Below are 26,657 nucleotides of genomic sequence, written 5' to 3'. Positions count from 1 at the left end.
GTCATGTGCTGCTCCCATCCTGCGCCCCCATCCCGTCATGTGCTGCTCCCATCCTGCGCCCCCCCATCCCGTCATGTGCTGCTCCCATCCTGCGCCCCCCCATCCCGTCATGTGCTGCTCCCATCCTGCGCCCCCCCATCCCGTCATGTGCTGCTCCCATCCTGCGCCCCCATCCTGCGCCCCCCATCCCGTCATGTGCTGCTCCCATCCTGCGCCCCCCATCCCGTCATGTGCTGCTCCCATCCTGCGCCCCCCCATCCCGTCATGTGCTGCTCCCATCCTGCGCCCCCCCATCCCGTCATGTGCTGCTCCCATCCTGCGCCCCCATCCTGCGCCCCCCATCCCGTCATGTGCTGCTCCCATCCTGCGCCCCCCATCCCGTCATGTGCTGCTCCCATCCTGCGCCCCCATGCTGTCATGTGTTACTCCCATCCATATGCCCCGTATGCTGCTGGGCGCTGAGTGCCTGAGCAGGCGGAGACACCGGCGTGCTATGGGGCCCTCAGCACTTGTGATATTCACCTGTCCCCATTCCACTGCTGCGCACCGCTCTGTCTTCCGGCTCTCTGCAGTGACTGTTCAGGCAGAGGGCACGCACTAACCACGTCATCGCGCCCTCTGACCTGAAAATCACAGCCAGACAACGCAGAAGACAGAGCAGCGCGCAGCGGTGGAAAGGGGACAGGTGAATATAGCCTGGCTCACCCTCCCCGGGGATACTCACCCCAACCTGGCACAGTCCCTGCTTATCCGTCGGACATCGCGGTATGCGTTCAGTGCTTACGCATACCGCGATCTCCGGCGGCTGGATCCCAGCGGTGGGGAGGGGTCCTTGCGGCGGGGGAGACCCACCAGCGGGTGGTCCGGCGATGACCTGCTGGTGGTTGCTGCGCAAGGGCCTGGTACCACCAGCGGGTGCCATATTGGAACACCCATCACTTGGGTATTCCAATATGGCGGTCGGCGTACTTCTGGTGAGGTGCAGTGGATTGTGGGATTCGAGGACGTTCAGACGGAAGTGGATGACAGACAATTTAAGGTAATTATATAAATAGATGCCCGCGTCTGCCAGTGACTTCATGACTTCAGCAAATTTCAGAAAATTAGACTCAAAGTCAATTCAACCTTCTCTACTACTTTGCCTTTAAAAGTGCTGACATTTTTTGCGTCCTTTTACTATTGCAGCTCCTTTATGTAACCAAAGCAAAAAAGCATCAACATAATAAAAAATAAATCTGTGCTATTAAAGGGTTAAACAAGCCTGGATGCTGCGAAAATGGAGAACGCCGCCTAAAAGACACAAAAACAACATAACAATTTCCGCTAAATCCTATCAGAAAGATAAAGATTTGAACCGCGGCACAGGCTAAATGTCCGTTACTTGTAACCCCAGCGATAATGTAACATCTGACCCCAGTCTTCACACTCCCCCTCGTTAAAGGGACGGACTAAGAGAAAACTTAATAAATGCGAAAGGAAGAAACAAAAAACAGAACTGAGCAAATGGAAAAAGAAGAAAAAAAAAAAAAAAAAAAGAGGAAGTGCGATGCTGGGACAGCGGGTGGGTGTGACTGGTAGGAAATCCTGCGATAGAGGATCGTGGACAGATAAGCATGGACGCCCTCAGCTGTTAACAGGGACGACAAAAGCACATTACTGCAGAAAATCTGATCACTACAGCGAGGAGGACGAAGCGATGCGGCTGCGGTCAGGCGGCTTCTCCCATCACCGGCGGCCCGGACCGCATTGGAGACAGACCAGTTGCGAGGGATTCATCCTGTCCACATATTCATTCTTGAGTATCCCTTTTTTTTTTTTTTTTTTTGGGGGGGGGGGGTGGGGGGGTGTACACTTTTCTTCCCCATCCATCTTGCTCCTCCAATTCATGGCCCTACTACAAGATGGAAAGATGGATGCATCTGTGTTACATCCTTTTTTCAAGATGCAGTCTCTTGTAGTTCCCCTGTAATCTGACCATATTTTGGATGTTTATTTAGGCTTCTACATTCTCTTACCCCCATAGTCGTCCCATGAGTGGTCGTCAGTAGCATTTCGAAGTGTTGTACATTTGGCCACTCTGGCTACTCAGCCAGTTATTCTTCGGGATGCCAATATCACTGACTGTGACCATGCTGGGGCAGAGTCAATGGGGCAAGATATGCCATGATGCGTGACCGGCAGGGGGTCCAAACGGAGACCTTCACCGATCCAGCAATGGTTGGTACAGCGTTCCCTTGCAGGGTTTTTCCAGCACAAAGGCTATACAGCACTACATCGATCCTTATTCCCAGGATCGCTGGGGGGGTCTTAGCCCCACTCATCAAATGGAAGCATATCCTACCTGTAGACATGCCATCACTATACAAGATGGGAACCCCCTTTAAGCTTTGACTTTTGCTATGACCGGTCAGCTTTGTTACGGGAACTACTGGAGGAGCAGTAATGAGAAAAGCCACCAATGGCAGCCAGGGCACGGAGCGCGATCAGCCGCAGCAGAGCACGGAGCGCGATCAGCCGCAGCAGAGCACGGAGCGCGATCAGCCGCAGCAGAGCACGGAGCGCGATCAGCCGCAGCAGAGCGCGAAGCGCGATCAGCCGCAGCAGAGCGCGGAGCGCGATCAGCCGCAGCAGAGCGCGGAGCGCGATCAGCCGCAGCAGAGCGCGGAGCGCGATCAGCCGCAGCAGAGCGCGGAGCGCGATCAGCCGCAGCAGAGCGCGGAGCGCGATCAGCCGCAGCAGAGCGCGGAGCGCGATCAGCCGCAGCAGAGCGCGGAGCGCGATCAGCCGCAGCAGAGCGCGGAGCGCGATCAGCCGCAGCAGAGCGCGGAGCGCGATCAGCCGCAGCAGAGCGCGGAGCGCGATCAGCCGCAGCAGAGCGCGGAGCGCGATCAGCCGCAGCAGAGCGCGGAGCGCGATCAGCCGCAGCAGAGCGCGGAGCGCGATCAGCCGCAGCAGAGCGCGGAGCGCGATCAGCCGCAGCAGAGCGCGGAGCGCGATCAGCCGCAGCAGAGCGCGGAGCGCGATCAGCCGCAGCAGAGCGCGGAGCGCGATCAGCCGCAGCAGAGCGCGGAGCGCGATCAGCCGCAGCAGAGCGCGGAGCGCGATCAGCCGCAGCAGAGCGCGGAGCGCGATCAGCCGCAGCAGAGCGCGGAGCGCGATCAGCCGCAGCAGAGCGCGGAGCGCGATCAGCCGCAGCAGAGCGCGGAGCGCGATCAGCCGCAGCAGAGCGCGGAGCGCGATCAGCCGCAGCAGAGCGCGGAGCGCGATCAGCCGCAGCAGAGCGCGGAGCGCGATCAGCCGCAGCAGAGCGCGGAGCGCGATCAGCAGCAGCGGAGCGCGATCAGCCGCAGCGGAGCGCGATCAGCCGCAGCGGAGCGCGATCAGCCGCAGCGGAGCGCGATCAGCCGCAGCGGAGCGCGATCAGCCGCAGCGGAGCGCGATCAGCCGCAGCGGAGCGCGATCAGCCGCAGCGGAGCGCGATCAGCCGCAGCGGAGCGCGATCAGCCGCAGCGGAGCGCGATCAGCCGCAGCAGAGCGCGATCAGCCGCAGCAGAGCGCGATCAGCCGCAGCAGAGCGCGATCAGCCGCAGCAGAGCGCGATCAGCCGCAGCAGAGCGCGATCAGCCGCAGCGGAGCGCGATCAGCCGCAGCAGAGCACGGAGCGCGATCAGCCGCAGCAGAGCACGGAGCGCGATCAGCCGCAGCAGAGCACGGAGCGCGATCAGCCGCAGCAGAGCACGGAGCGCGATCAGCCGCAGCAGAGCACGGAGCGCGATCAGCCGCAGCAGAGCACGGAGCGCGATCAGCCGCAGCAGAGCACGGAGCGCGATCAGCCGCAGCAGAGCACGGAGCGCGATCAGCCGCAGCAGAGCACGGAGCGCGATCAGCCGCAGCAGAGCACGGAGCGCGATCAGCCGCAGCAGAGCACGGAGCGCGATCAGCCGCAGCAGAGCACGGAGCGCGATCAGCCGCAGCAGAGCACGGAGCGCGATCAGCCGCAGCAGAGCACGGAGCGCGATCAGCCGCAGCAGAGCACGGAGCGCGATCAGCCGCAGCAGAGCACGGAGCGCGATCAGCCGCAGCAGAGCACGGAGCGCGATCAGCCGCAGCAGAGCACGGAGCGCGATCAGCCGCAGCAGAGCACGGAGCGCGATCAGCCGCAGCAGAGCACGGAGCGCGATCAGCCGCAGCAGAGCACGGAGCGCGATCAGCCGCAGCAGAGCACGGAGCGCGATCAGCCGCAGCAGAGCACGGAGCGCGATCAGCCGCAGCAGAGCACGGAGCGCGATCAGCCGCAGCAGAGCACGGAGCGCGATCAGCCGCAGCAGAGCACGGAGCGCGATCAGCCGCAGCAGAGCACGGAGCGCGATCAGCCGCAGCAGAGCACGGAGCGCGATCAGCCGCAGCAGAGCACGGAGCGCGATCAGCCGCAGCAGAGCACGGAGCGCGATCAGCCGCAGCAGAGCACGGAGCGCGATCAGCCGCAGCAGAGCACGGAGCGCGATCAGCCGCAGCAGAGCACGGAGCGCGATCAGCCGCAGCAGAGCACGGAGCGCGATCAGCCGCAGCAGAGCACGGAGCGCGATCAGCCGCAGCAGAGCACGGAGCGCGATCAGCCGCAGCAGAGCACGGAGCGCGATCAGCCGCAGCAGAGCACGGAGCGCGATCAGCCGCAGCAGAGCACGGAGCGCGATCAGCCGCAGCAGAGCACGGAGCGCGATCAGCCGCAGCAGAGCACGGAGCGCGATCAGCCGCAGCAGAGCACGGAGCGCGATCAGCCGCAGCAGAGCACGGAGCGCGATCAGCCGCAGCAGAGCACGGAGCGCGATCAGCCGCAGCAGAGCACGGAGCGCGATCAGCCGCAGCAGAGCACGGAGCGCGATCAGCCGCAGCAGAGCACGGAGCGCGATCAGCCGCAGCAGAGCACGGAGCGCGATCAGCCGCAGCAGAGCACGGAGCGCGATCAGCCGCAGCAGAGCACGGAGCGCGATCAGCCGCAGCAGAGCACGGAGCGCGATCAGCCGCAGCAGAGCACGGAGCGCGATCAGCCGCAGCAGAGCACGGAGCGCGATCAGCCGCAGCAGAGCACGGAGCGCGATCAGCCGCAGCAGAGCACGGAGCGCGATCAGCCGCAGCAGAGCACGGAGCGCGATCAGCCGCAGCAGAGCACGGAGCGCGATCAGCCGCAGCAGAGCACGGAGCGCGATCAGCCGCAGCAGAGCACGGAGCGCGATCAGCCGCAGCAGAGCACGGAGCGCGATCAGCCGCAGCAGAGCACGGAGCGCGATCAGCCGCAGCAGAGCACGGAGCGCGATCAGCCGCAGCAGTCCTACATCCGCTTTCTTCCCACGTGCGGACAAGGAGCAGACGAGCCGCCTGATTGTATAACCACCTACACAAGCGGCCAGGAACTCGCAGTGTTTATATACAGGAGCCGAGCCTGACGCTATACACACACTGCGGGCCCAAGAGCTGACGCTCCAATGCCTGGGGGAGATTACCAAACCTGCAGCTTAGATCAACAGCTCGGAATTAACCCCCAAAGTCATCCAGAAGCGATCACCTGTAACAGTGAAAGAAGTCTGGTAAGAAGCTGGAATTCTGGCTGCTGATATGGAGCGTTTGGGAACTTGGACGTCAGAGATAGACCCACGTCCGCGGGTCACTGCGGCTCCGGGCGCATCGGTCCTGTCCGTGTATCTTAGGGTCCAGGGCAACTACGACTACGGCCGAACCAGGACTTTTCAAGCCACAATCCTCGCACTGGCCGTCGGCTCTCCACACCTGTATTTCTATGCAGCTGTCATGCTCAGGTGAGGAGACCCGATGGCCAGCCCAAAGATTGCGATGCCCGCGTGTGTAAAACGGCAGTCTGAATGCGCCCTAAGAAATTTCAGTTACATGAGAAAGAGGTGTGGAGAAAAAGCAAATGGCGTAAGCGCAACTATCCTAGATGGCAACACCATACAGAGATTGCAATTACATACACTGATCCCAAGATTTAAAGAGAATCTGTCAGTGTTTTTTTTGCTATTTATCCAAGAGCAGCATGATGTAGGGGCTGAGGCCCGGATTCCAGCGATGTATCACTTATTGGCTGTGTGTTGTTGTTTAATAAAATCAGTGTTTTATCAGCAGGAGATTCTCACTACAGGACTAGGCGTCTGGTGCCTCCTGGTCCAACCCCACCCCCAGCACTGATTAGCTGTTTTCTGTGCATATTGACAAAGCTGCCAATCAGTGGTGTGGGCGGGGTTATGCACAGATCAGCATTTGAGCTCTGCTTTATCTGCAGAAGTCTGGTCTCCCCTTCCCAAGTGTTTCTGACATTTTGGCAACAGCAGTTTTCCTTCCGGGAAAGTTTTCATCTGATATAAAGCCAATAATGGCACCAATTTGCCTTGCAAAAGTCAGGAGCTCACCAGCCAATAGCAAAATGCCATATTTATGACTCCGCGAATGCAATTACGCAAAACCTCTGAAAACAACGCACTCCTATAAAGTAATAAAGGTGACGAGTCCTCTAACGTATCGGTGGATACAGACTACTTTACAGAGTGAAGAGCTCTAGAAATACTCTTCATAAAGTATTTACGACCCACAAAATTAACCATAAACCACCAGCCGGGCTCCCGGCATCATCATACACTGAGCTCTCCATACACATAACTGGGGGCCAAAAAAATTATCATAGATCTGGGGGAGTCAAAAAATTATCACAGGTCTGAAGAATCCACATCTGTAGACACCATCAGATCAAACGGGGAAAATAATCTCTGGGAAAGTGCAGAGTTCACAAAGAATTACATGCCATGAAAATGCAAATTAGCCTTTATATTTACCATGAGGCTACACAGATCTCTTTAAGCGAGTTCCTCTGCAATATCTGTCCAAAAATAAGCCCACACCTTCATCAGGACTTCGCTCCATGTCAGACATGGATGCCAGGGTTACTGGGCGGCCTAACCATCATGTTAGGTCTACGGCCACGTAAAAAAAAAAAATATATATATTATTTATTATTAATAATAAGGGCCATGGCCTAGACCCCAGTTGTGTTCAACCAATAGTAAGAAACTCTCACCGTCCACAAATGTGTCAAGAATGTCCCAACGGCACTTAGGTCCTGATCACTCAGGCCGGACAGCAGTTGGAGTCGGCACCAGATGGCCTCCACTCCTAGAAGATGTGATTGTGAGATCCCTCTGGAGGACCCAACCACAGGAGATATGAAGGATAGAAATAACAGCTGATGGATCGGGGTTGTTCCCCTCACCAATGTCTAACGCCTCATTGTCCAATCATATTCAGGCTGAGATTTGCGGTGCTGTTTGTTCTCGAGGATTTAGCTGTTTGAGCCGTGAAGCCCAGCCAAGGAGGAAAATCATGTGGATGGATCACAGCTAGTGATGAGCGAGCATGCTCCCCGCCCCATCAAGTATCGGGGTGCTCGGGCACACAATTACTCGATCAAGTATCTCAGTGCTGGAGCGCCATGGTCGAGTCCCCGCCCCTCATGTTTGGCGCTTGTTAGACAGCCAATAAACATGCGAGGATTGACCGCCATATACGACAATGCCGTAGCCATGTTGGCTCCTGGCATTAATGTGATTCGCTGGCTGCATCGTGTTATGGGGCCTTATATAAGCCCTGATGAAATGATGCTCGGCACATTGTCCTCAGGAAGCAGTTCAGGGGGACAGCTTAGATTAGAGGAGGCATAAAATCAGGGTTTAATATTGATATTGCAGAACTTGTACAAAGCGGGGCCATTAAAAGGAAAGTCTTTTTCAGGACGAAATATTTTCTTTTCCCTCTTAATACCAGAAAGTTTCCAGGTAGATATTATATACTCAATTTAAAATGCGCAAGGGACGGGGGAAATGGACATGTTGCTGATGGTGCACGCAGAGGCTGTTGGCCAGGTGAAACTGTGCCAACTGCGGGAGCACAACAAAGTCATCATGAGACCTAGCTCCTGTCCCACTTTGCAGGGTGACACCACTCTTGAAGCCAGAACAGTGAGAAAAAGTTGTAGGTCGGATGGCAGGTAATGCTTCTAGTATGCTTCCCAGCACCACCCTGTCTTCCACATGGTCCAGTCTCACTAGCCAAGAGTCATGAGCGCATAATCTTCACCCTTATTCTCCCTCCTCCCACCGTGGCAAGTCCCAGGAGACAAATGACCCCACACTCAAACCCTACTAGGAGCTCCTGACATTTCCATTTATTGATTCTGGCCTCTTGTCCTGCACATTTCAAGAGGAGGTTGTGTGTAGTGATGCCCAAATATTTCACCAGCCACGGTCACAAAAAGATGGTGGTGGGCAACAGCAATTACTGTCCCAAGAAGTAGATGATGATGAGACACAGTTGCCAATAAGTCATGTTGTTAAGTCAACAAGTCAGTAGGACTAGAGTGCAGGTGGTAGACGATGAATGCATTCCCACCCAAAAAAGGTTATACGGTTCATGGTTTTTCTTGTCCTCCTCCACCACATCAACAGGGTCATCAGGTGGCCCTCAACCAAAATTTGTAGAGGTTCATCGGGCGGCCCTCACGCAGTCCCTCCTAACTCTTGGCAGTCTTTGCACTTAGTGCATTTCCTTTACGAACGAGTCTGGGAGACGAATACATGACAATGACCAGAGTGTGCACGAGCTCCTCCTTTATGTCTAATACAGGATGTATCGGAGGCCCTCTGCCTTCTAAACTTTGGCAGTTCTTGCACTTAGTGAAAGATGTGATCTCATGAAAACTCATCTCCACTGTGCATTAGATTTGTATTTATTTTCAAATGAATGGGGGTGGGGATGGTGGCATCCTGCTTTTGGCGCAGAAATGTCTCCTGCACATACTTAAGGTGTGCACATACCTTTAAAAGGGTATTCTCACTTTAGACATTGATGGCATATCCACAGAATCTGCCATCACCTACGTCCTAGAGAAAGAATCGTGAAGCGGAGCCGTCACCTCTCCCGTTAGATCCAATGTATTATTCCCCATGAAATGACAATCCTGCTGCATTTGTTAGCAGTTCTGCTATATATCTGCACTGATCACATACTGACAAGTCAGAAATGTGTGGATGATGGGGAAGGGGTCCCAGAGCAGAAAACCCCCAATGATTTATAAAGCGATCGTAAGAAGGTGCAGAGTGCTGTGTCCCAGCTCTTCAGCTCTGCTCCTAGGGCGCACGTATGGTCACATAGAAGTCTTTTCCCCGATTCATCACACAGTTTATGCCAGGAATTCTGGTGTAAAATGGTTTGAAACTTCACAATGTTTTTTTGCACAATTCAAAACCGTGCAAAAACTTTGTTACCGCTGATGGTTTTTTTATGCCAATCCGGAATGGTAAAGCGTACCAGCCAAATTCATCAGAATTGACAGCACAAACGTGGTGCAAATGATGCCAGACATATATGCCAGTCCCCAGCTGGAGTAAGACGGCACATGGCGGCTGAAGGATGCACCAAATTCAGGCGCACCTCTTCATCACAGTGCATATCTGAGCTGCCGTGTGCCACCGCCAACCGCATGGTTCACCAAGACTGGAGGACAAAAGAGCGGAGTCAGTTCCTCTGTGTCGCCACCATCACAGAGAGCGCAGAGAACAGAGGGGGCACGGCACACAGTGATCGCGAGGGTCTCAGCACCTGGGATTGTCGCTGATGGAACTTCTGAAATAAAATACATTTGTGGAATTCCGACTTCAACTGCCTGAGATTTAACAGCGGGGGTCTGCCATTCCATGACGCCGTTATTCTGAAAGTCATTACCACTGTAGTCCCAAAGTAACGAGGAACGCCCGTCCCATAGGACAGGGGACGTCTTGCCGATCACTGAGGGTCAGACTACAGAGACCTGAAGAAATCCAGAAAACAGTTGTGTACAGCCAGGTCGTAGAGAGGAGGTGTGCGGCCCCATTCATTGTCCACGGCACAAATAGGGGGCGCTGTAGTCGGAAGTCCCATAGACAATGAATGGAAAAGAGGCAGAGCACGAGCACTCCGTGCATCAAACATGGTGCTGCAGAGCTCAGGGGGTCCCCATAATCAGACCACCAGTGATCAGGGCGAGTTCCTCTGTAGAAGACAGTGCTGCAGTGCTCAGGACTCAGGGGGTTTCCATAATCAGACCACCAGCGATAAGGGAGAAATCCTCTGCCCAACATAGTGCTATGGAGCAAGGGATCTCCAGGATCAGACCACCAGTGATCAGAAAGACATCGTCTGTCCAAGACGGTGCTGCGGAGCCCAAGACTCAGGGGGTCCCCAGGATCAGACCACCAGTGATCAGAAAGATATCGTCTGTCCAAGACGGTGCTGCGGAGCCCAAGACTCAGGGGGTCCCCAGGATCAGACCACCAGTGATCAGGGAGATATCCTCTGCCCAACATGGTGCTGAAGAGTCCAGGACCCAGGGGGTCCCCATAATCAGACCACCAGTGATCAGGGAGATATCCTCTGCCCAACATGGTGCTGCAGAGCCCAGGACCCAGGGGGTCCCGAGGATCAGACCACCAGTGATCAGGGAGAAATCCTCTGCCCAACATGGTACTGCAGAGCCCAGGACCCAGGGGGTCCCCAGGATCAGACCACCAGTGATCAGGGAGATATCCTCTGCCCAACATGGTGCTGCAGAGCCCAGGACTCAGGGGGTCCCCAGGATCAGACCACCAGTGATCAGTGAGATATCCTCTGCCCAACATAGTGCTGCAGAGCTCAGGACTCAGGGGTCCCCAGGATCAGACCACCGGTGATCAGTGAGATATCCTCTGCCCAACATAGTGCTGCAGAGCTCAGGACTCAGGGGGTCCCCAGGATCAGACCACCAGTGATCAGGGAGATATCCTCTGCCCAGCATGGTGCTGCAGAGCCCAGGACACAGGGGGTCCCGAGGATCAGGAAGATATCCTCTGCCCAACATGGTGCTGCAGAGCCCAGGGCTCAGGGGGTCCCCAGGATCAGACCACCAGTGATCAGGGAGATATCCTCTGCCCAACCTGGTGCTGTAGAGCCCAGGACTCAGGGGTCCCCAGGATCAGACCACCAGTGATCAGGGAGATATCCTCTGCCCAGCATGGTGCTGCAGAGCTCAGGACTCAGGGGTCCCCAGGATCAGACCACCAGTGATCAGGGAGATATCCTCTGCCCAGCATGGTGCTGCAGAGCCCAGGACTCAGGGGGTCCCCAGGATCAGACCACCAGTGATCAGGGAGATATCCTCTGCCCAGCATGGTGCTGCAGAGCCCAGGACTCAGGGGGTCCCGAGGATCAGACCACCAGTGATCAGGGAGATATCCTCTGCCCAACATTGTGCTGCAGAGCTCAGGACTCAGGGGGTCCCGAGGATCAGACCACCAGTGATCAGGGAGAAATCCTCTGCCCAACATGGTGCTGCAGAGCCCAGGGCTCAGGGGGTCCCCAGGATCAGACCACCAGTGATCAGGGAGATATCCTCTGCCCAACATGGTGCTGCAGAGCCCAGGACTCAGGGGGTCCCCAGGATCAGACCACCAGTGATCAGGGAGATATCCTCTGCCCAGCATGGTGCTGCAGAGCCCAGGACTCAGGGGGTCCCGAGGATCAGACCACCAGTGATCAGGGAGATATCCTCTGCCCAACATTGTGCTGCAGAGCCCAGGGCTCAGGGGGTCCCGAGGATCAGACCACCAGTGATCAGGGAGAAATCCTCTGCCCAACATGGTGCTGCAGAGCCCAGGGCTCAGGGGGTCCCCAGGATCAGACCACCAGTGATCTGGGAGAAATCCTCTGCCCAACCTGGTGCTGCAGAGCCCAGGACTCAGGGGGTCCCCAGGATCAGACCACCAGTGATCAGGGAGATATCCTCTGCCCAACCTGGTGCTGCAGAGCCCAGGACTCAGGGGGTCCCCAGGATCAGACCACCAGTGATGAGGGAGAAATCCTCTGCCCAACATGGTGCTGCAGAGCCCAGGACTCAGGGGGTCCCCAGGATCAGACCACCAGTGAGATATCTATGGGATGATAGCTCTGGAATGACCCTTTATTATATACTTTCCTTACAGTTTCCTGGCTGTTTCCACAAGTAAGCAGCAGAGCTGTGGAGCGCACCGTACAGCAGTCCCGGGGTCTTACACTGACATCACAGCAGCCTGAAGCCACAGACAGCCCCCAATCTCAGCTGTCCCAGGAGACCGGCTGATGACGTAACGGGGGGCATGCCTCAATGACGTCACCTCTGCCCGCTCACTAAACACGAAGTCCGCGGCGTCACAGCCGTCACTTACTCTCTCCGACCACCGCTTTCAGCCCGGACGGCGCCATCACTTCTCCGCTGCCCACCACCGTCACCAGTCTCCGCAGCCCCGAAACTTTCCTGGACTTCCGCGTTGTGATGTCACAGTCACTCGTGACATCACGGGAGGAGCAGGAAGTCCGTTACTAAGGGGCGGCTCCGTGTTGTCAGAGGCAACAGTGACGTGGTTTATCACTGATTGGACGATAGCGTCGTTTAGACGGTGCCAATATACTTGTGGGCGTGGTTAAATCTACAGATGGGAGGGGCTTATAGGTCATTGCATGTTGTGGGCGTGGTTTGTAAGGAAGCGTGAGGGGAGACCGCAGCGGTGTACCGAGGGGGGAGCGGTGTACCGAGGGAGAGCGGTGGACCGACAGCCCCCCTCCCCTACACAGATACGGCCCTTAACCCATTCAGGATCAGACAGTTTTACATTTTTGGTTTTTTTTCTCGTGCTCATGTTTCCTTATAATGTGCTGAAAAATGGGAAAAAGTATCAAGTGAGAGCATGAAATGGTGAGAGCAGGAGCATTGCCGCCATGGTTTTAACCACTTAACGACCGGAGCTTTTTTTTCAGTTTTGCGTTTTCGTTTTTCGCTCCCCTCCTTCATGACTATGAAAATTGTACATTCACACTGAAGGCATCAAAACTATGAATTAACACATGTGGAATTATATACTTAACAAAAAAGTGTGAAACAACTGAAAATATGTCTTATATTCTAGGTTCTTCAAAGTAGCCACCTTTTGCTTTGATGACTGCTTTGCACACTCTTGGCATTGTCTTGATGAGCTTCAAGAGGTAGTCACCGGGAATGGTCTTCCAACAATCTTGAAGGAGTTCCCAGAGATGCTTAGCACTTGTTGGCCCTTTTGCCTTCACTCTGCGGTCCAGCTCACCCCAAACCATCTCGATTGGGTTCAGGTCTGGTGACTGTGGAGGCCAGGTCATCTGGCGTAGCACCCCATCACTCTCCTTCTTGGTCAAATAGCTCTTACACAGCCTGGAGGTGTGTTTGGGGTCATTGTCCTGCTGAAAAATAAATGATGGTCCAACTAAACGCAAACCGGATGGAATAGCATGCTGCTGCAAGATGCTGTGGTAGCCATGCTGGTTCAGTATGCCTTCAATTTTGAATAAATCCCCAACAGTGTCACCAGCAAAGCACCATCACACCTCCTCCTCCATGCTTCACGGTGGGAACCAGGCATGTAGAGTCCATCCGTTCACCTTTTCTGCGTCGTACAAAGACACGGTGGTTGGAACCAAAGATCTCAAATTTGGACTCAGACCAAAGCACAGATTTCCACTGGTCTAATGTCCATTCCTTGTGTTCTTTAGCCCAAACAAGTCTCTTCTGCTTGTTGCCTGTCCTTAGCAGTGGTTTCCTAGCAGCTATTTTACCATGAAGGCCTGCTGCACAAAGTCTCCTCTTAACAGTTGTTGTAGAGATATGTCTGCTGTTAGAACTCTGTGTGGCAGTGACCTGGTCTCTAATCTGAGCTGCTGTTAACCTGCGATTTCTGAGGCTGGTGACTCGGATAAACGTATCCTCAGAAGCAGAGGTGACTCTTGGTCTTCCTTCCCTGGGGTGGTCCTCATGTGAGCCAGTTTCTTTGTAGCGCTTGGTTTTTGCCACTGCACTTGGGGACACTTTCAAAGTTTTCCCAATTTTTCAGACTGACTGACCTTCATTTCTTAAAGTAATGATGGCCACTCATTTTCCTTTACTTAGAATTTATATTATGGCAAGAAAAAAACAGCTAACAGTCTATTCAGTAGGACTATCAGCTGTGTATCCATCAGACTTCTGCACAACACAACTGATGGTCCCAACCCCATTTATAAGGCAAGAAATCCCACTTATTAAACCTGACAGGGCACACCTGTGAAGTGAAAACCATTCCCGGAGACTACCTCTTGAAGCTCATCAAGAGAATGCCAAGAGTGTGCAAAGCAGTCATCAAAGCAGAAGGTGGCTACTTTGAAGAACCTAGAATATAAGACATATTTTCAGTTGTTTCACACTTTTTTGTTAAGTATATAATTCCACATGTGTTAATTCATAGTTTTGATGCCTTCAGTGTGAATGTACAATTTCCATAGTCATGAAAATACAGAAAAATCTTTAAATGAAAAGGTGTGTTATTTTTACTTTTTGCATGCTTCCATAGTCTATATAGGAGACTAGAAGCTGCACTTGTCTGATCACCTCTGCTACACATAGGCAATGATCAGATCACCTGTATGTAGCAGAAATGATCACTTGCTATGAGCGCCGACCACCGGGCGCTTACCGGAAGCGCGAGTTAAATCCTGCCGCCAGATATTGACAGTGACATTTAACAAGTTAACAGCCTCAGGTGGATCGCAATTCCACCCGCGGCTGTTGAGGCGCATGTCAGCTGTTCAAAACAGCTGACATGGGAAAGGTGGGTTCTGCACTGAAGCCCACATCAAAGGGAGGGATTCCGACGTGTGCGCACTATTACACCCCATGTCGGAAAGGGGTTAAACTGTTTACCGGTTCAGTTAAAGGGGGTGTCCAAGGGGGCACAAGTCTCTCTATGTAACTGGAGACTTGTGAATCTTCAAAGCTGGGAGTAGGCGGTCATGTGACCTCAAGTACAGGATTCACCTATTGTAAATGGTGGATCCTGTGTTATCTGCAGTATATAGAGGAGTTATCAGTCAGAGGCGGACATATCACTGGGGGCCACCTTTATCTCCAAAGCAATTTGTAAATAATAATAATAATAATAATATCAGGCCTAGTGGCCAGTGTGAGAACTGCAGGATACCTCCATCTTTACAGAAGCACTCCACCTCCTCCATCAAATGTTGTATCCTCATAATATATTGCAGACATCATATTATATAGCACTGTGTACTTACAATTGCTCATTTTGCCTTTCTACCCAGTTCAATATACGTGTATGGAGAGAGTGGCTGCTCCCACTAGTCAGGTTCTGGCCAGGAGTATGTATTACGCATTACTACCTGCTGGTCCCGGCACAGAAACCAGGGAATCCTCACAGCTCATAGTGTGCGCACTGGGGGGATTCAGAAGTCTGCAGTCACACAGAGTGACTTTAAGGTGCTTTCACATTGCGTTTAGGCACCCATTTGTTAGTTTCGTCGAGGCTTGCATCTCGATTCCCCGCAAAACAGACACCCAGACGCAGTGTATTACGTATGAGTGTCCGCCTCCAGTAGGTGTACACACCCAAAAATAATGACGGCAGAGCGCACATTCACTTTGCCAGCACCATTATAGTCTATAGCCCCCTGCCGGGACCATTATAGTCTGTGGCCCCCCTGCCGGCACCATTATAGTCTATGGTCTCGTCTGTGCATATGCTGGAATCCTGGTCTGTGGGGGGTTTCGATCTTGACAGCGGACATGCGGCTCTCAGTGCTAGGAGCGGTGCCACACCATTCCCGGCACTTTAACCTCCTAAATGATAGTAGGCAGAAAGAGCCCAATTGTTGCTATGGTGACCTGATGTCGTCATGGATAAATATTTTTATTGAAAAAAAAAAAAAGTTCACGCTTGGTATCGCCGCATCCTCAACGACCAGACCTATAAAATTGTCCCAATAGTTAACACCTTCAGTCAACACCATAAAAAAAGGCAATAAAAACCAATGCTTTGTCATCATACCGCCAAACAAAAAGTGGAGTAAAATGAGAACAAAAAGACTAATGTAAATGTAAATATAGTCCCGCAAAAAAAAAGCCGCCATACAGCTCCATTAGCCAAAAAATAAAAAAAAGTTATAGCTCTCAGAATAAAAATGCAAAAATGATTATTTTCTATAGAATAGTTTTTAATTGTACAAAAGCGTGAAAACATAAAAAAACTATATCAATGTGGTATCGCTGTAATCGTACTGACCCGAAGAATAAAACTGCTTTATCAATTTTACAACACACAGAATGGCATAACCACAGCAGCCAAACATAAAATCCCGATATAAATCTGTTATCACTGTAATCGCACCGACTCGAAGAATAAAGTTGCCTATTCACTTATACCGCACGATGAACGGCGTAAAAAATAAAACTAATTCTTCATCTGCTGCTGATTTGTTCATTCTGCCTCCCAAAGATCACAGTAAGACTCAGTGCACATTTATCCTGCACTCTACGCTGAGCGCTTACACCGGGATTTCCAAGTAAATCTCTGAAATGCATGATTCAGACGGAACCTATGATAGAAGATTCCCTATAATGAGGCAGATGGAGGCACTGTGGATGTTGTCTGACCTGTGATTTGGCCGTGTCCATCTTTTTTAGGATTGCATAAAAGTGGCGTCGGCCACAGTTTTGTGCACTTCTGAAAAGGACACCGCTGAACAGAGGCCAGATGGAGTCCAGAGTAAATCTGCTTCCTCATTATAGTGAGTGGATCCATCAGAGGTTTCATCTGAATCACGTCACTCAGAGATTTAGATGGAAACCCCAAAGTGCTCAGCGTAGGGCGCCAGATAAATGTGACCCTAAATGTTACGCATAATGTTCCCAATAAAAGCTTCAACTCCTTCCACAAAAAAGCAAGTCCCCACTCAGGTCCATCATCTGTTAGCAGAAATATATGGGGCTTTCTCATTACTGGTAGTACAAAGGCTCTGGAAAAGCGATATGGCTCCTCATCTGCCAAAAGAAATTCAGCAAATTCTCCGCTTCCAAATGCCCCTCTCCCTTATGAGCCCCAGTGTGCCTAAACCACATATAGCGCCCACGTTTGGCATTTCTGTAGTGATGAGTGCCCGCCTAACTTACGGGTACTTGTCTCCAGGAGCACGGGCTGGGCATAACAGATGGTGACTGCAACGTACTGGTCATTACAGTGTCCCAGTCACTACAACAGTTTAGTATTTTCACTATGCATCATTCATTGCTGCTTGTTTCTGGAAAACACCCATGGAGTCAAAATTGTCACTACACCTGTAGATAAATTCCCCGGCATCTCCATGTGGCTAAGCAGTACTGTACAGCCACATACGGGGTATTTCTACATTGAGCAGAAACTGTGGGACAAATTTTGGTGCCATTTCTTACCCATTTCCCAGTGTGAAAATTTTAAATCTTTGGCTAAAACAAAATTTTGTTGGTAAAAATGTAATTATTTTTTCTTCACTGCCCAGTGGTATAAAATTCTGTGACCCACCTGTGGTGTCAATATGATCACTGCACCCCTAGATTGATTCATTGAGTTTGAAAAATGGGGTCTCTTATAGCAGGTTCTGCTGTGCGGTGCCGAGATCTGAATCGGAGCATGAGCTGCCCCAGGTGGTCATTTTCCCGGAGGCCACCACATCGCAGCAATGGATCTGCGGGGACCGCTGGGCTTTCAGAATATGCCAGTAGAATCCCCTGCACCACAGAGCATGACCGCCGCACCACAGAGCACGACCGCCCCACCACAGAGCACGACCGCCGCCTGGGAAGGGAGGTTGCATCGCCCTGCAGCGTCGGACCAGGACCACCGCCACAGTATTTTGTAAGTATATTCCAACTATAAGATGCACCCCCATATTCCCCCAAAGTTTTGGGGGGGGGAAAGTGCGTCTTATAGTCCGAAAAATATGGTAATACAAAAAAAAAAATTTTTGTGGGAAATATTAATTTTTTTATTTTTATGGCTCTACGTTATAAACTTCTGTGAAGCACCTGGGGGTTCAAGCTGCTCACCACACATCTAGATAAGTTCCTTAAGGGTCTAGTTTCCAAAATGGGGTCACTTGCAGGCGGTTTCCACAGTTTAGGCACATCAGGGGCTCTCCAAATGCAACATGGCGTCCGCTAATTATTCCAGCAAATTTTACATTGAAAAAGTCAAAATGGCGTTCCTTCCCTTCCGAGCGCCCAAGCAGTGGACACCATCACATATGGGGTATCTGCATTCTCAGGAGAAATTGTCCAACAAATTTTGGGATCTATTTTTTTTCCTGTTATCCTTGTGAAAACAAAACTATGAGATTTAGGTCTAAAGTAAAGTTAAATGTTAATTTTTTTTCCACCCACATTTGATTTATTCATGTGAAGCACCTGAAGGGTTAATAAACTTCTTGAATGTGGTTATTAACACCTTGAGGGGTGCAGTTTTTAGAATGGTGTCATTTTTGGGTATTTTTTTGTCATATAGGCCCCTCAAATTCACTTCAAAATAGTTTTGTAAATTTTGTTAGAAAAATTAGAAATCGCTGGTCAAATTTTAACCCTTCTCACTTAAAGTAGACATGCGGAAAATGTTATTAACTATTTTGTGAGACATAACTCTGATTTAACCCCTTCACGACCTAGCCCTTTTCCGTTTTGCGTTCTCGTTTTTCGCTCCCCTCCTTCCCAGAGCCATAACTTTTTTATTTTTCTGTCAATATTGCCATATGAGGGCTTATTTTTTGCGGGACGAGTTGTACTTTTGAATGACACCATTGGTTTTAGCATGTCGTGTACTAGAAAAAGGGAAAAAAATTCCAAGTGCGGTGAAATTGCAAAAAAAAGTGCAATGCCCACACTTGTTTTTTGTTTGGCTTTTTTGCTAGGTTCACTAAATGCTAAAATTGACCTGCCATGATTCTCCAGGTCATTACGAGTTCATAGACACCAAACACGTCTAGGTTACGTTTTATCTAAGTGGTAAAAAAAAAATTTCAAACTTTGCTAAAAAAAAAAAAAAAAAATTGCGCCATTTTCCGATACCCGTAGCGTCTCCATTTTTCGTGATCTGGGGTCGGTTGAGGGCTTATTTTTTGCTTGCTGAGCTGCCGTTTTAATGATACTGTAGTGCGCAGGCGCTGGGCCTCTCTGACCTTACCGGCGCCTGCGCACTGCAGTACTTTGCTCTGCCCTCAACAGGGCAAAGTACGCCTGCGCCGGAGCCGCGGTGCGGAGACCAGAAGAGGACGTCATGGAATGAAGATGGGAGGCGCTGTACCGGACCTGAGACGCCCATCGGACCGGGACCGCACCGCTTCTGGGTGAGTATAATCTAACGTCTTTTTCTCCTCTTTCAGGTAACATCGGCAGCTTATCTACAACATTACAGAATGCTGTAGATAAGCCCCTGATGCCGGTGGGCTTACCTCACCATCGATTTTGGGGGTGACAGGTTCGCTTTAATTACAGGCTTGCTACGAACGCTGACCACAGGGTGGCGCTCACAGCAAGCTGGCATCAGCAACCATAGAGGTCTCAAGGAGACCTGGTTGCTATGCCGACGCATCACTGACCCCCGATCATGTGACAGGGGTCGGCGATGCGCTCATTTCCATCCGGAAGCGCCAGTTAAATGCCGCTGTCAGCGTTTGACAGCGGCATTTAACTAGTTAACCCCTTTCTGACCTCGGACGGGATAGTGTTGTGAATTCTGCTCTTGGGCTCCCTCCGGTGGTTGTAAGTGGTAGCGCTGCTGTCTCTGAATCGCAGCATTTATCAGGTGTGTTCACTTTCTGCAAATCTGACTGGGCTATTTAGTCTTGCTTCATCCTTTAGCCAGTGCCAGTTGTCCATTGTTCCTGGAGGATTCACATCTCTGCCTGGTCTCTCCTGCTTTGTAGTTCTTTTCAACAAAGATAAGTTCTGGCCTTGATTTTTTGCTGTCCACATGCTGTGGCCTTATTGTTCAGTTCTTTTCCATGTTTTTTTGTCTTGTCCAGCTTGGTTTGTATAAGGATTTGTTTAGCCAAGCTGGTATCTCTGGAGATGCAGATATACCCTCCATATCTTTAGTTAGCTGTGGAGTTTTTGTATTTTCTGTGGTGGATATTTTCGAGTGTTTTAATACTGACCGCATAATACTCTGTCCTATCATTTCTATTTAGCTAGAGTGGCCTCCTTTGCTAAATTCTGATTTCAGTCTGTGTAGGTTTTTCCCTCTCCTCTCACAGTCAATATTTGTGGGGGGCTGCCTATCCTTTGGGAATTTTTTCTGAGGCAAGATAGTTTTCCCTTTTCTATCTCTAGGGGTAATTAGTCCTCCGGCTGTGTCGAGATGTCCAGGGAGCGCTAGGTACATTCCACGGCTACTTCTAGTTGCGGTGTTAAGTTCAGGGTCTGCAGTCAGTACAGGTACCACCTTCTCCAGAGTACGTCTCATGCTGCTCTTAGGCCACCAGATCATAACAGGATAGTACGTCCGAGGTCAGAAGCCCTGCTTTGATGCGGGCTCCGGCGGTGAGCCCGCATCAAAGCCGGGACATGTCAGCTGTTTTGAACAGCTGACATGTGCCCGTAATAGGCGCGGGCAGAATCGCGATCTGCCCGCGCCTATTAACTAGTTAAATACAGCTGTCAAACGCAGACAGTGGCATTTAACCAGCGCTTCTGGCCGGGCGGCCGGAAATGATCGCATCGCCGACCCCGTCACATGATCGGGGGTCAGCGATGCTTCTGTATAGTAACCATAGAGGTCCTTGAGACCTCTATGGTTACTGATCCCCGGCAGCTGTGAGCGCCACCCTGTGGACGGCGCTCACAGCACACCTGCATTTCTGCTACATAGCAGCGAACATCAGATCGCTTCTATGTAGCAGAGCCGATCGCGTTGTGCCTGCTTCTAGCCTCCCACGGAGGCTATTGAAGCCTGGCAAAAGTTAAAAAAAATGTGAAAAAAATAAAAAAAATATAAAAGTTTAAATCACCCCCCCTTTCGCCCCAATCAAAATAAATCAATAAAAAAAAAAAAAAAATCAAACCTACACATTTGGTATCGCCGCGTTCAGAATCGCCCGATCAATAAAAAAAAGCATTAACCTGATCGCTAAACGGCGTAGCGAGAAAAAAATTCGAAACGCCAGAATTACATTTTTTTTGGTCGCCGCGACATTGCATTAAAATGCAATAACGGGCGATCAAAAGAACGTATCTGCACCAGTATGGTATCATTAAAAACGCCAGCTCAGCACGCAAAAAATAAGCCCACACCTGACCCCAGATCACGAAAAATGGGGACGCTACGAGTATCGGAAAATGGCGCAATTTTATTTTTTTTTTTAGCAAAGTTTGGAATTTTTTTTCACCACTTAGATAAAAAATAACCTAGACATGTTAGGTGTCTATGAACTCGTAATGACCTGAAGAATCATAATGGCAGGTCAGTTTTAGCATTTAGCGAACCTAGCAAAAAAGCCAAACAAAAAACAAGTGTGGGATTGCACTTTTTTTGCAATTTCACCACACTTGGAATTTTTTTCCCCATTTTCTAGTACACGACATGGTAAAACCAATTATGTCGTTCAAAAGTACAACTCGTCCCGCAAAAAATAAGCCCTCACATGGCCAAATTGACGGAAAAATAAAAAAGTTACGGCTCTGGGAAGGAGGGGAGCAAAAAACGAACACGGAAAATCCCAAGGTCATGAAGGGGTTAATAGCAGCGGCGCGATTTCACCCGATTCTATTGCGGGCACGTCAGCTGTACAAAACAGGTGACATGTCCCGGCTTTGATGTGGGCTCAGCGCCGGAGCCCACATCAAAGCAGGGGACCTGACCTCCACAGTAATAGTACGGCGGAGTTCGGTAAGGGGTTAAGGGCTTAAAAATTAAAAAGTAGGAAAATGAAATGTTACCACTATCATAAAGTACAGTATGTCACGAAAAAACCTGAATCAGTGGGATTCGTTGAAGTGTTCCAGAGCTATAACCTCATAAAGGGACAGTGGTGAAACCAGGTGAAAAACCAGGCAGGGGGTTAAACGAAAAAAAATTTTGAGAGGCGTGGTTCTTTAAGGCTGTGTGCACACATTCTGGATTTTTTATAGCAAAAAAACGCGATAAAACTGCGAAAAAAACGCTCACATTAAGCATCCTATTAAAAGAATGTAATCCGCATTTTGTATGCACATGCTGAGCGGAAACGCATTCCGGAAAAAAACGCTGCATGTTCATTAATTTGTGGAATCGCGGGGATTCCGCACACACAGGAATGCATTGATTGAATGCATTGGAAATTTCCACGGCAATTCCGCAACGTGTCCACTTTGCCTAAATAAAAAAAAATAAAAAAAAGTTTTAAAAAAATAATAATAATAATTTAAATACCTAATTTTCTAATTGCACATGTCCTATCAACCAAACAAAGATCAGATTGTATTTTTTTAATTGGATGGAAAAAATCCTGCCTGCTTTGGGGTTCATCCGGACAGTCAAGGAGACCCCCCCCAGTATTTACAAAATGTCTTTATTGTCATGGTCCATTCCAGTTCAGAGTACCGCGGGAGGCGTTCGCTCTAGTCCTGCATGTAGAGCTCCTCTCTCTTCAGTCTTATCGCCTCCTTCATTTCCTGCAGCTGTCGCTTCTGTGGGGACAAAACAGATGGGGAGATTAAAGGGGGTCTTCCCAAAACTAGAAAAACATAGCTGCACATTTATTTTTTTGTACCTGTTCATCTTGTTCCGGGGGATAAATCTCTCTCTAAAAAAATAAAATAAAAAAAATAAAAAAAAAATAAAAAGATAAATAAAAATGTGAAATTAACCCCTTCATCCATTCCAATAATACATGGAGGGTGAACAGTACGGCCCTGCAGTAGTGCAGATGTCTCATACATATAAGCCGGTATGTCCTGTGCTATGTAAGAAAACAGCAAATGCCCATTTCATAACTGGTGATGAGCGGACGTGCTGGGATAAGGTGTTATCTGAGCATGCTCAGAGTGTCTTCGGCGTGCCCAAATACTATGTTCGAGTCCTCGCGGCTGCTTGTCTCAGGGCTGTTCGACAGGCGCAACACACGCAGGAATTGTCTAACATGCAGCCGCAGGGACTTGAACATAATATTCGAGCGTGCCAAAGACACTCGCCAGCACCCAAGCATGCTGAGATAACACCTTATCCCAGCACATTCGCTCATCACTATTCATCACATAAAAAGAACAGGTCTAGACCAATAGATCATCCCACATCCCCACGGCCTCCTGACTGTAGATCTTAGAACACTGGATCTACTTCCAACCAGCAGCGACCATCGATAGCCGACATTGGACGGTCCTGCCGGGTTGTTGGAACGTCCATCAGTCCCATGAACGGGCTTTGAAGTGCCGCGGGGGAATGGGGGGTGGCCCACCGAAGCGCAGCACCGCTTTCTTCATTGTGTATGGGACTGTCAGAGATAGCCGCGTACAGCACCATGTCCGGGAGTCCCATTCACAAGGAATGGAGTGGTGGAATCTACTGTACATCTCTCCGAATGTTAGGGGACCCAATAGTGGGACCACCAGCGATCATCAGGTATTGGGCTTTTTCAGTTTTATTTTTTTCCCCCTGTCCAGCACCACAATCCTGAAGCCGATGATTGGCTGCAGCGGTCACCAGAAGCAGGGGGAGACAGGTGGGGAGACAGAGCAAGGTTGCTTTGTAATTTGACTCGTTTGTGATGCGGAGACAAGGCCTTCCCGTGAGATGGAGATGGCATCTGTGTCCGCCCGCGCCCAGGACTCACCTTACGCTTCACTATATACTCTTCAAAGTATTCCGGCTGATTGGAGATCCAGAACATGGTGACCGGGAAGGTCAGGTACAGCGCCATCTGCAGGGGAAGCACCACAGTGTACTCGTCAGGCAGACGCTATACAAGCTGCCAGGTGAGGGCGCTATCCTGCCCTGGACGCCGTCCTGTCCGGCAGCCGCTTACACATTATTATACAGAGCTGAGGTTGGTTTCATATTTTCTGTTTTTTACAGGTTTAATGTCAAAAATAAAAACATTACAATAATAAAAGACACTGCAGCGAGGGGCCCTGATGTGAAGACCCTGAAAAGTAGCTACAAAAGGTGTAAAACTGGTGGCACAAAAATGGGCACTGAAGAGGTATTGAAAGGGTTAAATAACTGTGGGCCCCGGAGCTCACACTTTGGGCCGCGTCACATTCAGGTCACTGCGGCCTGGAGCAAATGGGCATCAGAGGGGAGCTGGAGTGACGCGGCCCAACGTGTGAGATCAGGGGGCCACAGTCATTTAACCCCTTCAATATCGCCCGTCACTGCCCACTCTGATGGCCAGTTTTGTGCCAGTTTTATAACCTTTGTAGCTACTTTTCGGCGTAGTCACATCAGGGCCCCTCGCTGCAGTGGATTTTTTTTTTAGTTAAACCTGTAAAAAACAAAAAACACATTGCCAAATAAGAAACCAAGTTCAGCCTCGTCATTAGTACTGAATATTAGAGGTCTTAAAATCCCGATTGCTTTCATTCCCGTCTATTGTCAGGAGCTCCGATATCTGTCAGTGAATGAGAACGTTCCTGCAGTCATACAGCACAATACCTGCGGACAGTGAGCGCACAGGGCGACAGTCACATCACTGCCCATAGACAACAATGGAGGATGTCGGGGGTCAGGCGACAGCCGTACACTATAGGTGATATACATGTATACAGCTACCCTCATGGTCTGCAGCCTCTCCACCAGACACTACAGCCCCCAGCATGCACCGTTCTCTGTCCCTGAGCAGGTGACACTACAACTCCCAGCATGCACCATTCACTGTCCCTGAGCAGGTGACACTACAACTCCCAGCATGCACCATTCACTGTCCCTGAGCAGGTGACACTACAACTCCCAGCATGCACCGTTCTCTGTCCCTGAGCAGGTGACACTACAGCCCCCAGCATGCACCATTCACTGTCCCTGAGCTGGTGACACAACTCCCAGCATGCACCGTTCTCTGTCCCTGAGCAGGTGACACCAACTCCCAGCATGCACCGTTCTCTGTCCCTGAGCAGGTGACACTACAACTCCCAGCATGCACCATTCACTGTCCCTGAGCAGGTGACACTACAACTCCCAGCATGCACCATTCACTGTCCCTGAGCAGGTGACACTACAACTCCCAGCATGCACCATTCACTGTCCCTGAGCAGGTGACACTACAACTCCCAGCATGCACAGGAAAGAACCTGCAGCCATTCACCTATTTGGACACTACCACTCCCAGCATGCCCCCACTACACAGCAGCATGATCTGTCCTTCGTAACAAGCCGCCACTCGCAGCTTCTGACACCGCTCATTACACGGCGCTGCCGGCAGGAGGAGACCCGGATACAGCGTGCGGGGAATTTACCCTGAAGATCTCCAGTCTGACCCCCATCTTGTACACAGGACGCCGACCACGCCTCCTCTTCTCCTATTGGCTGTCGCGCTTGTCGATCAGTGCAGGAACCTAGATCACGTGATAACGTGCTCGTCCACCGCTGCGAGCTAAAAACAGGAAAGCGCGCCCCCGAGCACAACACCATAACTACAGTCAGTGCACCGGGAGAGGGCGCTGTGGAGACTTGTGGTCTGTCTGTGCCATAACATAGGCCGCACCGGGAGAGGGCGCTGTGGAGACTTGTGCTCTGTCTGTGCCATAACATAGGCCGCACCGGGAGAGGGCGCTGTGGAGACTTGTGCTCTGTCTGTGCCATAACATAATAATAATAATTTTTATTTATATAGCGCCAATATATTCCGCAGCACTTTACAAATTATAGAGGGGACTTGTACAGACAATAGACATTACAGCATAACAGAAATCACAGTTCAAAACAGATACCAGGAGGAATGAGGGCCCTGCTGCTCGCAAGCTTACAATCTATGAGGAAAAGGGGAGACACGAGAGGTGGATGGTGACAATTGCTTTAGTTATTTGGACCAGCCATAGTGTAAGGCTCGGGTGTTCATGTAAAGCTGCATGAACCAGTTAAGTGCCTAAGTATGTAGCAATACAGACACAGAGGCTATTAACTGCATAAAGTGTATGAGAACATGATGCAAGGAACCTGATTGTTTTTTTGTTTTTTTATTAGGCCACACAGGGATAGTTAGGTTAATGCGTTGAGGCGGTAGGCCAGTCTGAACAAATGAGTTTTTAGTGCACGCCTAAAACTGTGGGGTTTGGGGATTAATCGTATTAACCTAGCTAGTGCATTCCAAAGAATCGGCGCCGCACGTGTAAAGTCTTGGAGACGGGAGTGGGAGGTTCTGATTATTGAGGATGCTAACCTGAGGTCATTAGCAGAGCGGAGGGCACGGGTAGGGTGGTAGACTGAGACCAGAGAGGAGATGTAGGGTGGTGCTGAGCCATGGAGTGCTTTGTGGATGAGGGTAGTAGTTTTGTACTGGATTCTGGAGTGGATGGGTAGCCAGTGTAATGACTGGCACAAGGTAGAGGCATCGGTGTAACGGTTGGTGAGGAATATGATCCTGGCTGCAGCATTCAGGACAGATTGGAGTAGGGAGAGTTTGGTAAGAGGGAGGCCGTTTAGTAGAGAGTTACAATAGTCCAGACGAGAATGAATAAGTGAGACAGTAAGAGTTTTTGCAGAGTCGAAAGTAAGAAAAGGGCAAATTCTAGAAAAGTTTTTGAGATGCAGATAAGAAGA

The 26,657-nt window shown here is 50.8% G+C and overlaps 2 protein-coding genes across 2 annotated transcripts in view; both read right to left on the bottom strand.

The window, feature by feature from the left end:
- The window catches only part of STXBP2 (syntaxin binding protein 2), a 49,040-nt gene extending 36,595 nt beyond the window's left edge, over positions 1-12,445 (bottom strand). Inside the window, exon 1 of the mRNA XM_077262296.1 lies at positions 12,276-12,445. Within this exon, the coding sequence (XP_077118411.1) occupies positions 12,276-12,312 (37 nt within the window). The 5' untranslated portion in view covers positions 12,313-12,445. The remainder of the gene's footprint in view (positions 1-12,275) is intronic.
- Positions 12,446-22,378: 9,933 nt separating this feature from the next.
- On the bottom strand, positions 22,379-25,496 carry PET100 (PET100 cytochrome c oxidase chaperone). Its single transcript, XM_077260799.1, has 4 exons — positions 25,355-25,496; positions 23,737-23,823; positions 22,678-22,710; positions 22,379-22,594 (listed from the first exon to the last, which is right to left on the bottom strand). Exons 1-4 carry the CDS (start codon positions 25,379-25,381, stop codon positions 22,526-22,528), a joined length of 216 nt encoding a protein of 71 aa, XP_077116914.1. The 5' UTR covers positions 25,382-25,496; the 3' UTR covers positions 22,379-22,525.
- Between the last annotated feature and the right edge of the window lie 1,161 nt (positions 25,497-26,657).

The sequence above is a fragment of the Ranitomeya variabilis genome, chromosome 5 (assembly GCF_051348905.1).
Source record: "Ranitomeya variabilis isolate aRanVar5 chromosome 5, aRanVar5.hap1, whole genome shotgun sequence".
Taxonomy (NCBI): domain Eukaryota; kingdom Metazoa; phylum Chordata; class Amphibia; order Anura; family Dendrobatidae; genus Ranitomeya; species Ranitomeya variabilis.
Note: the sequence above shows the minus strand (reverse complement) of the source record. Positions and strands in the feature narration are given on the sequence as shown.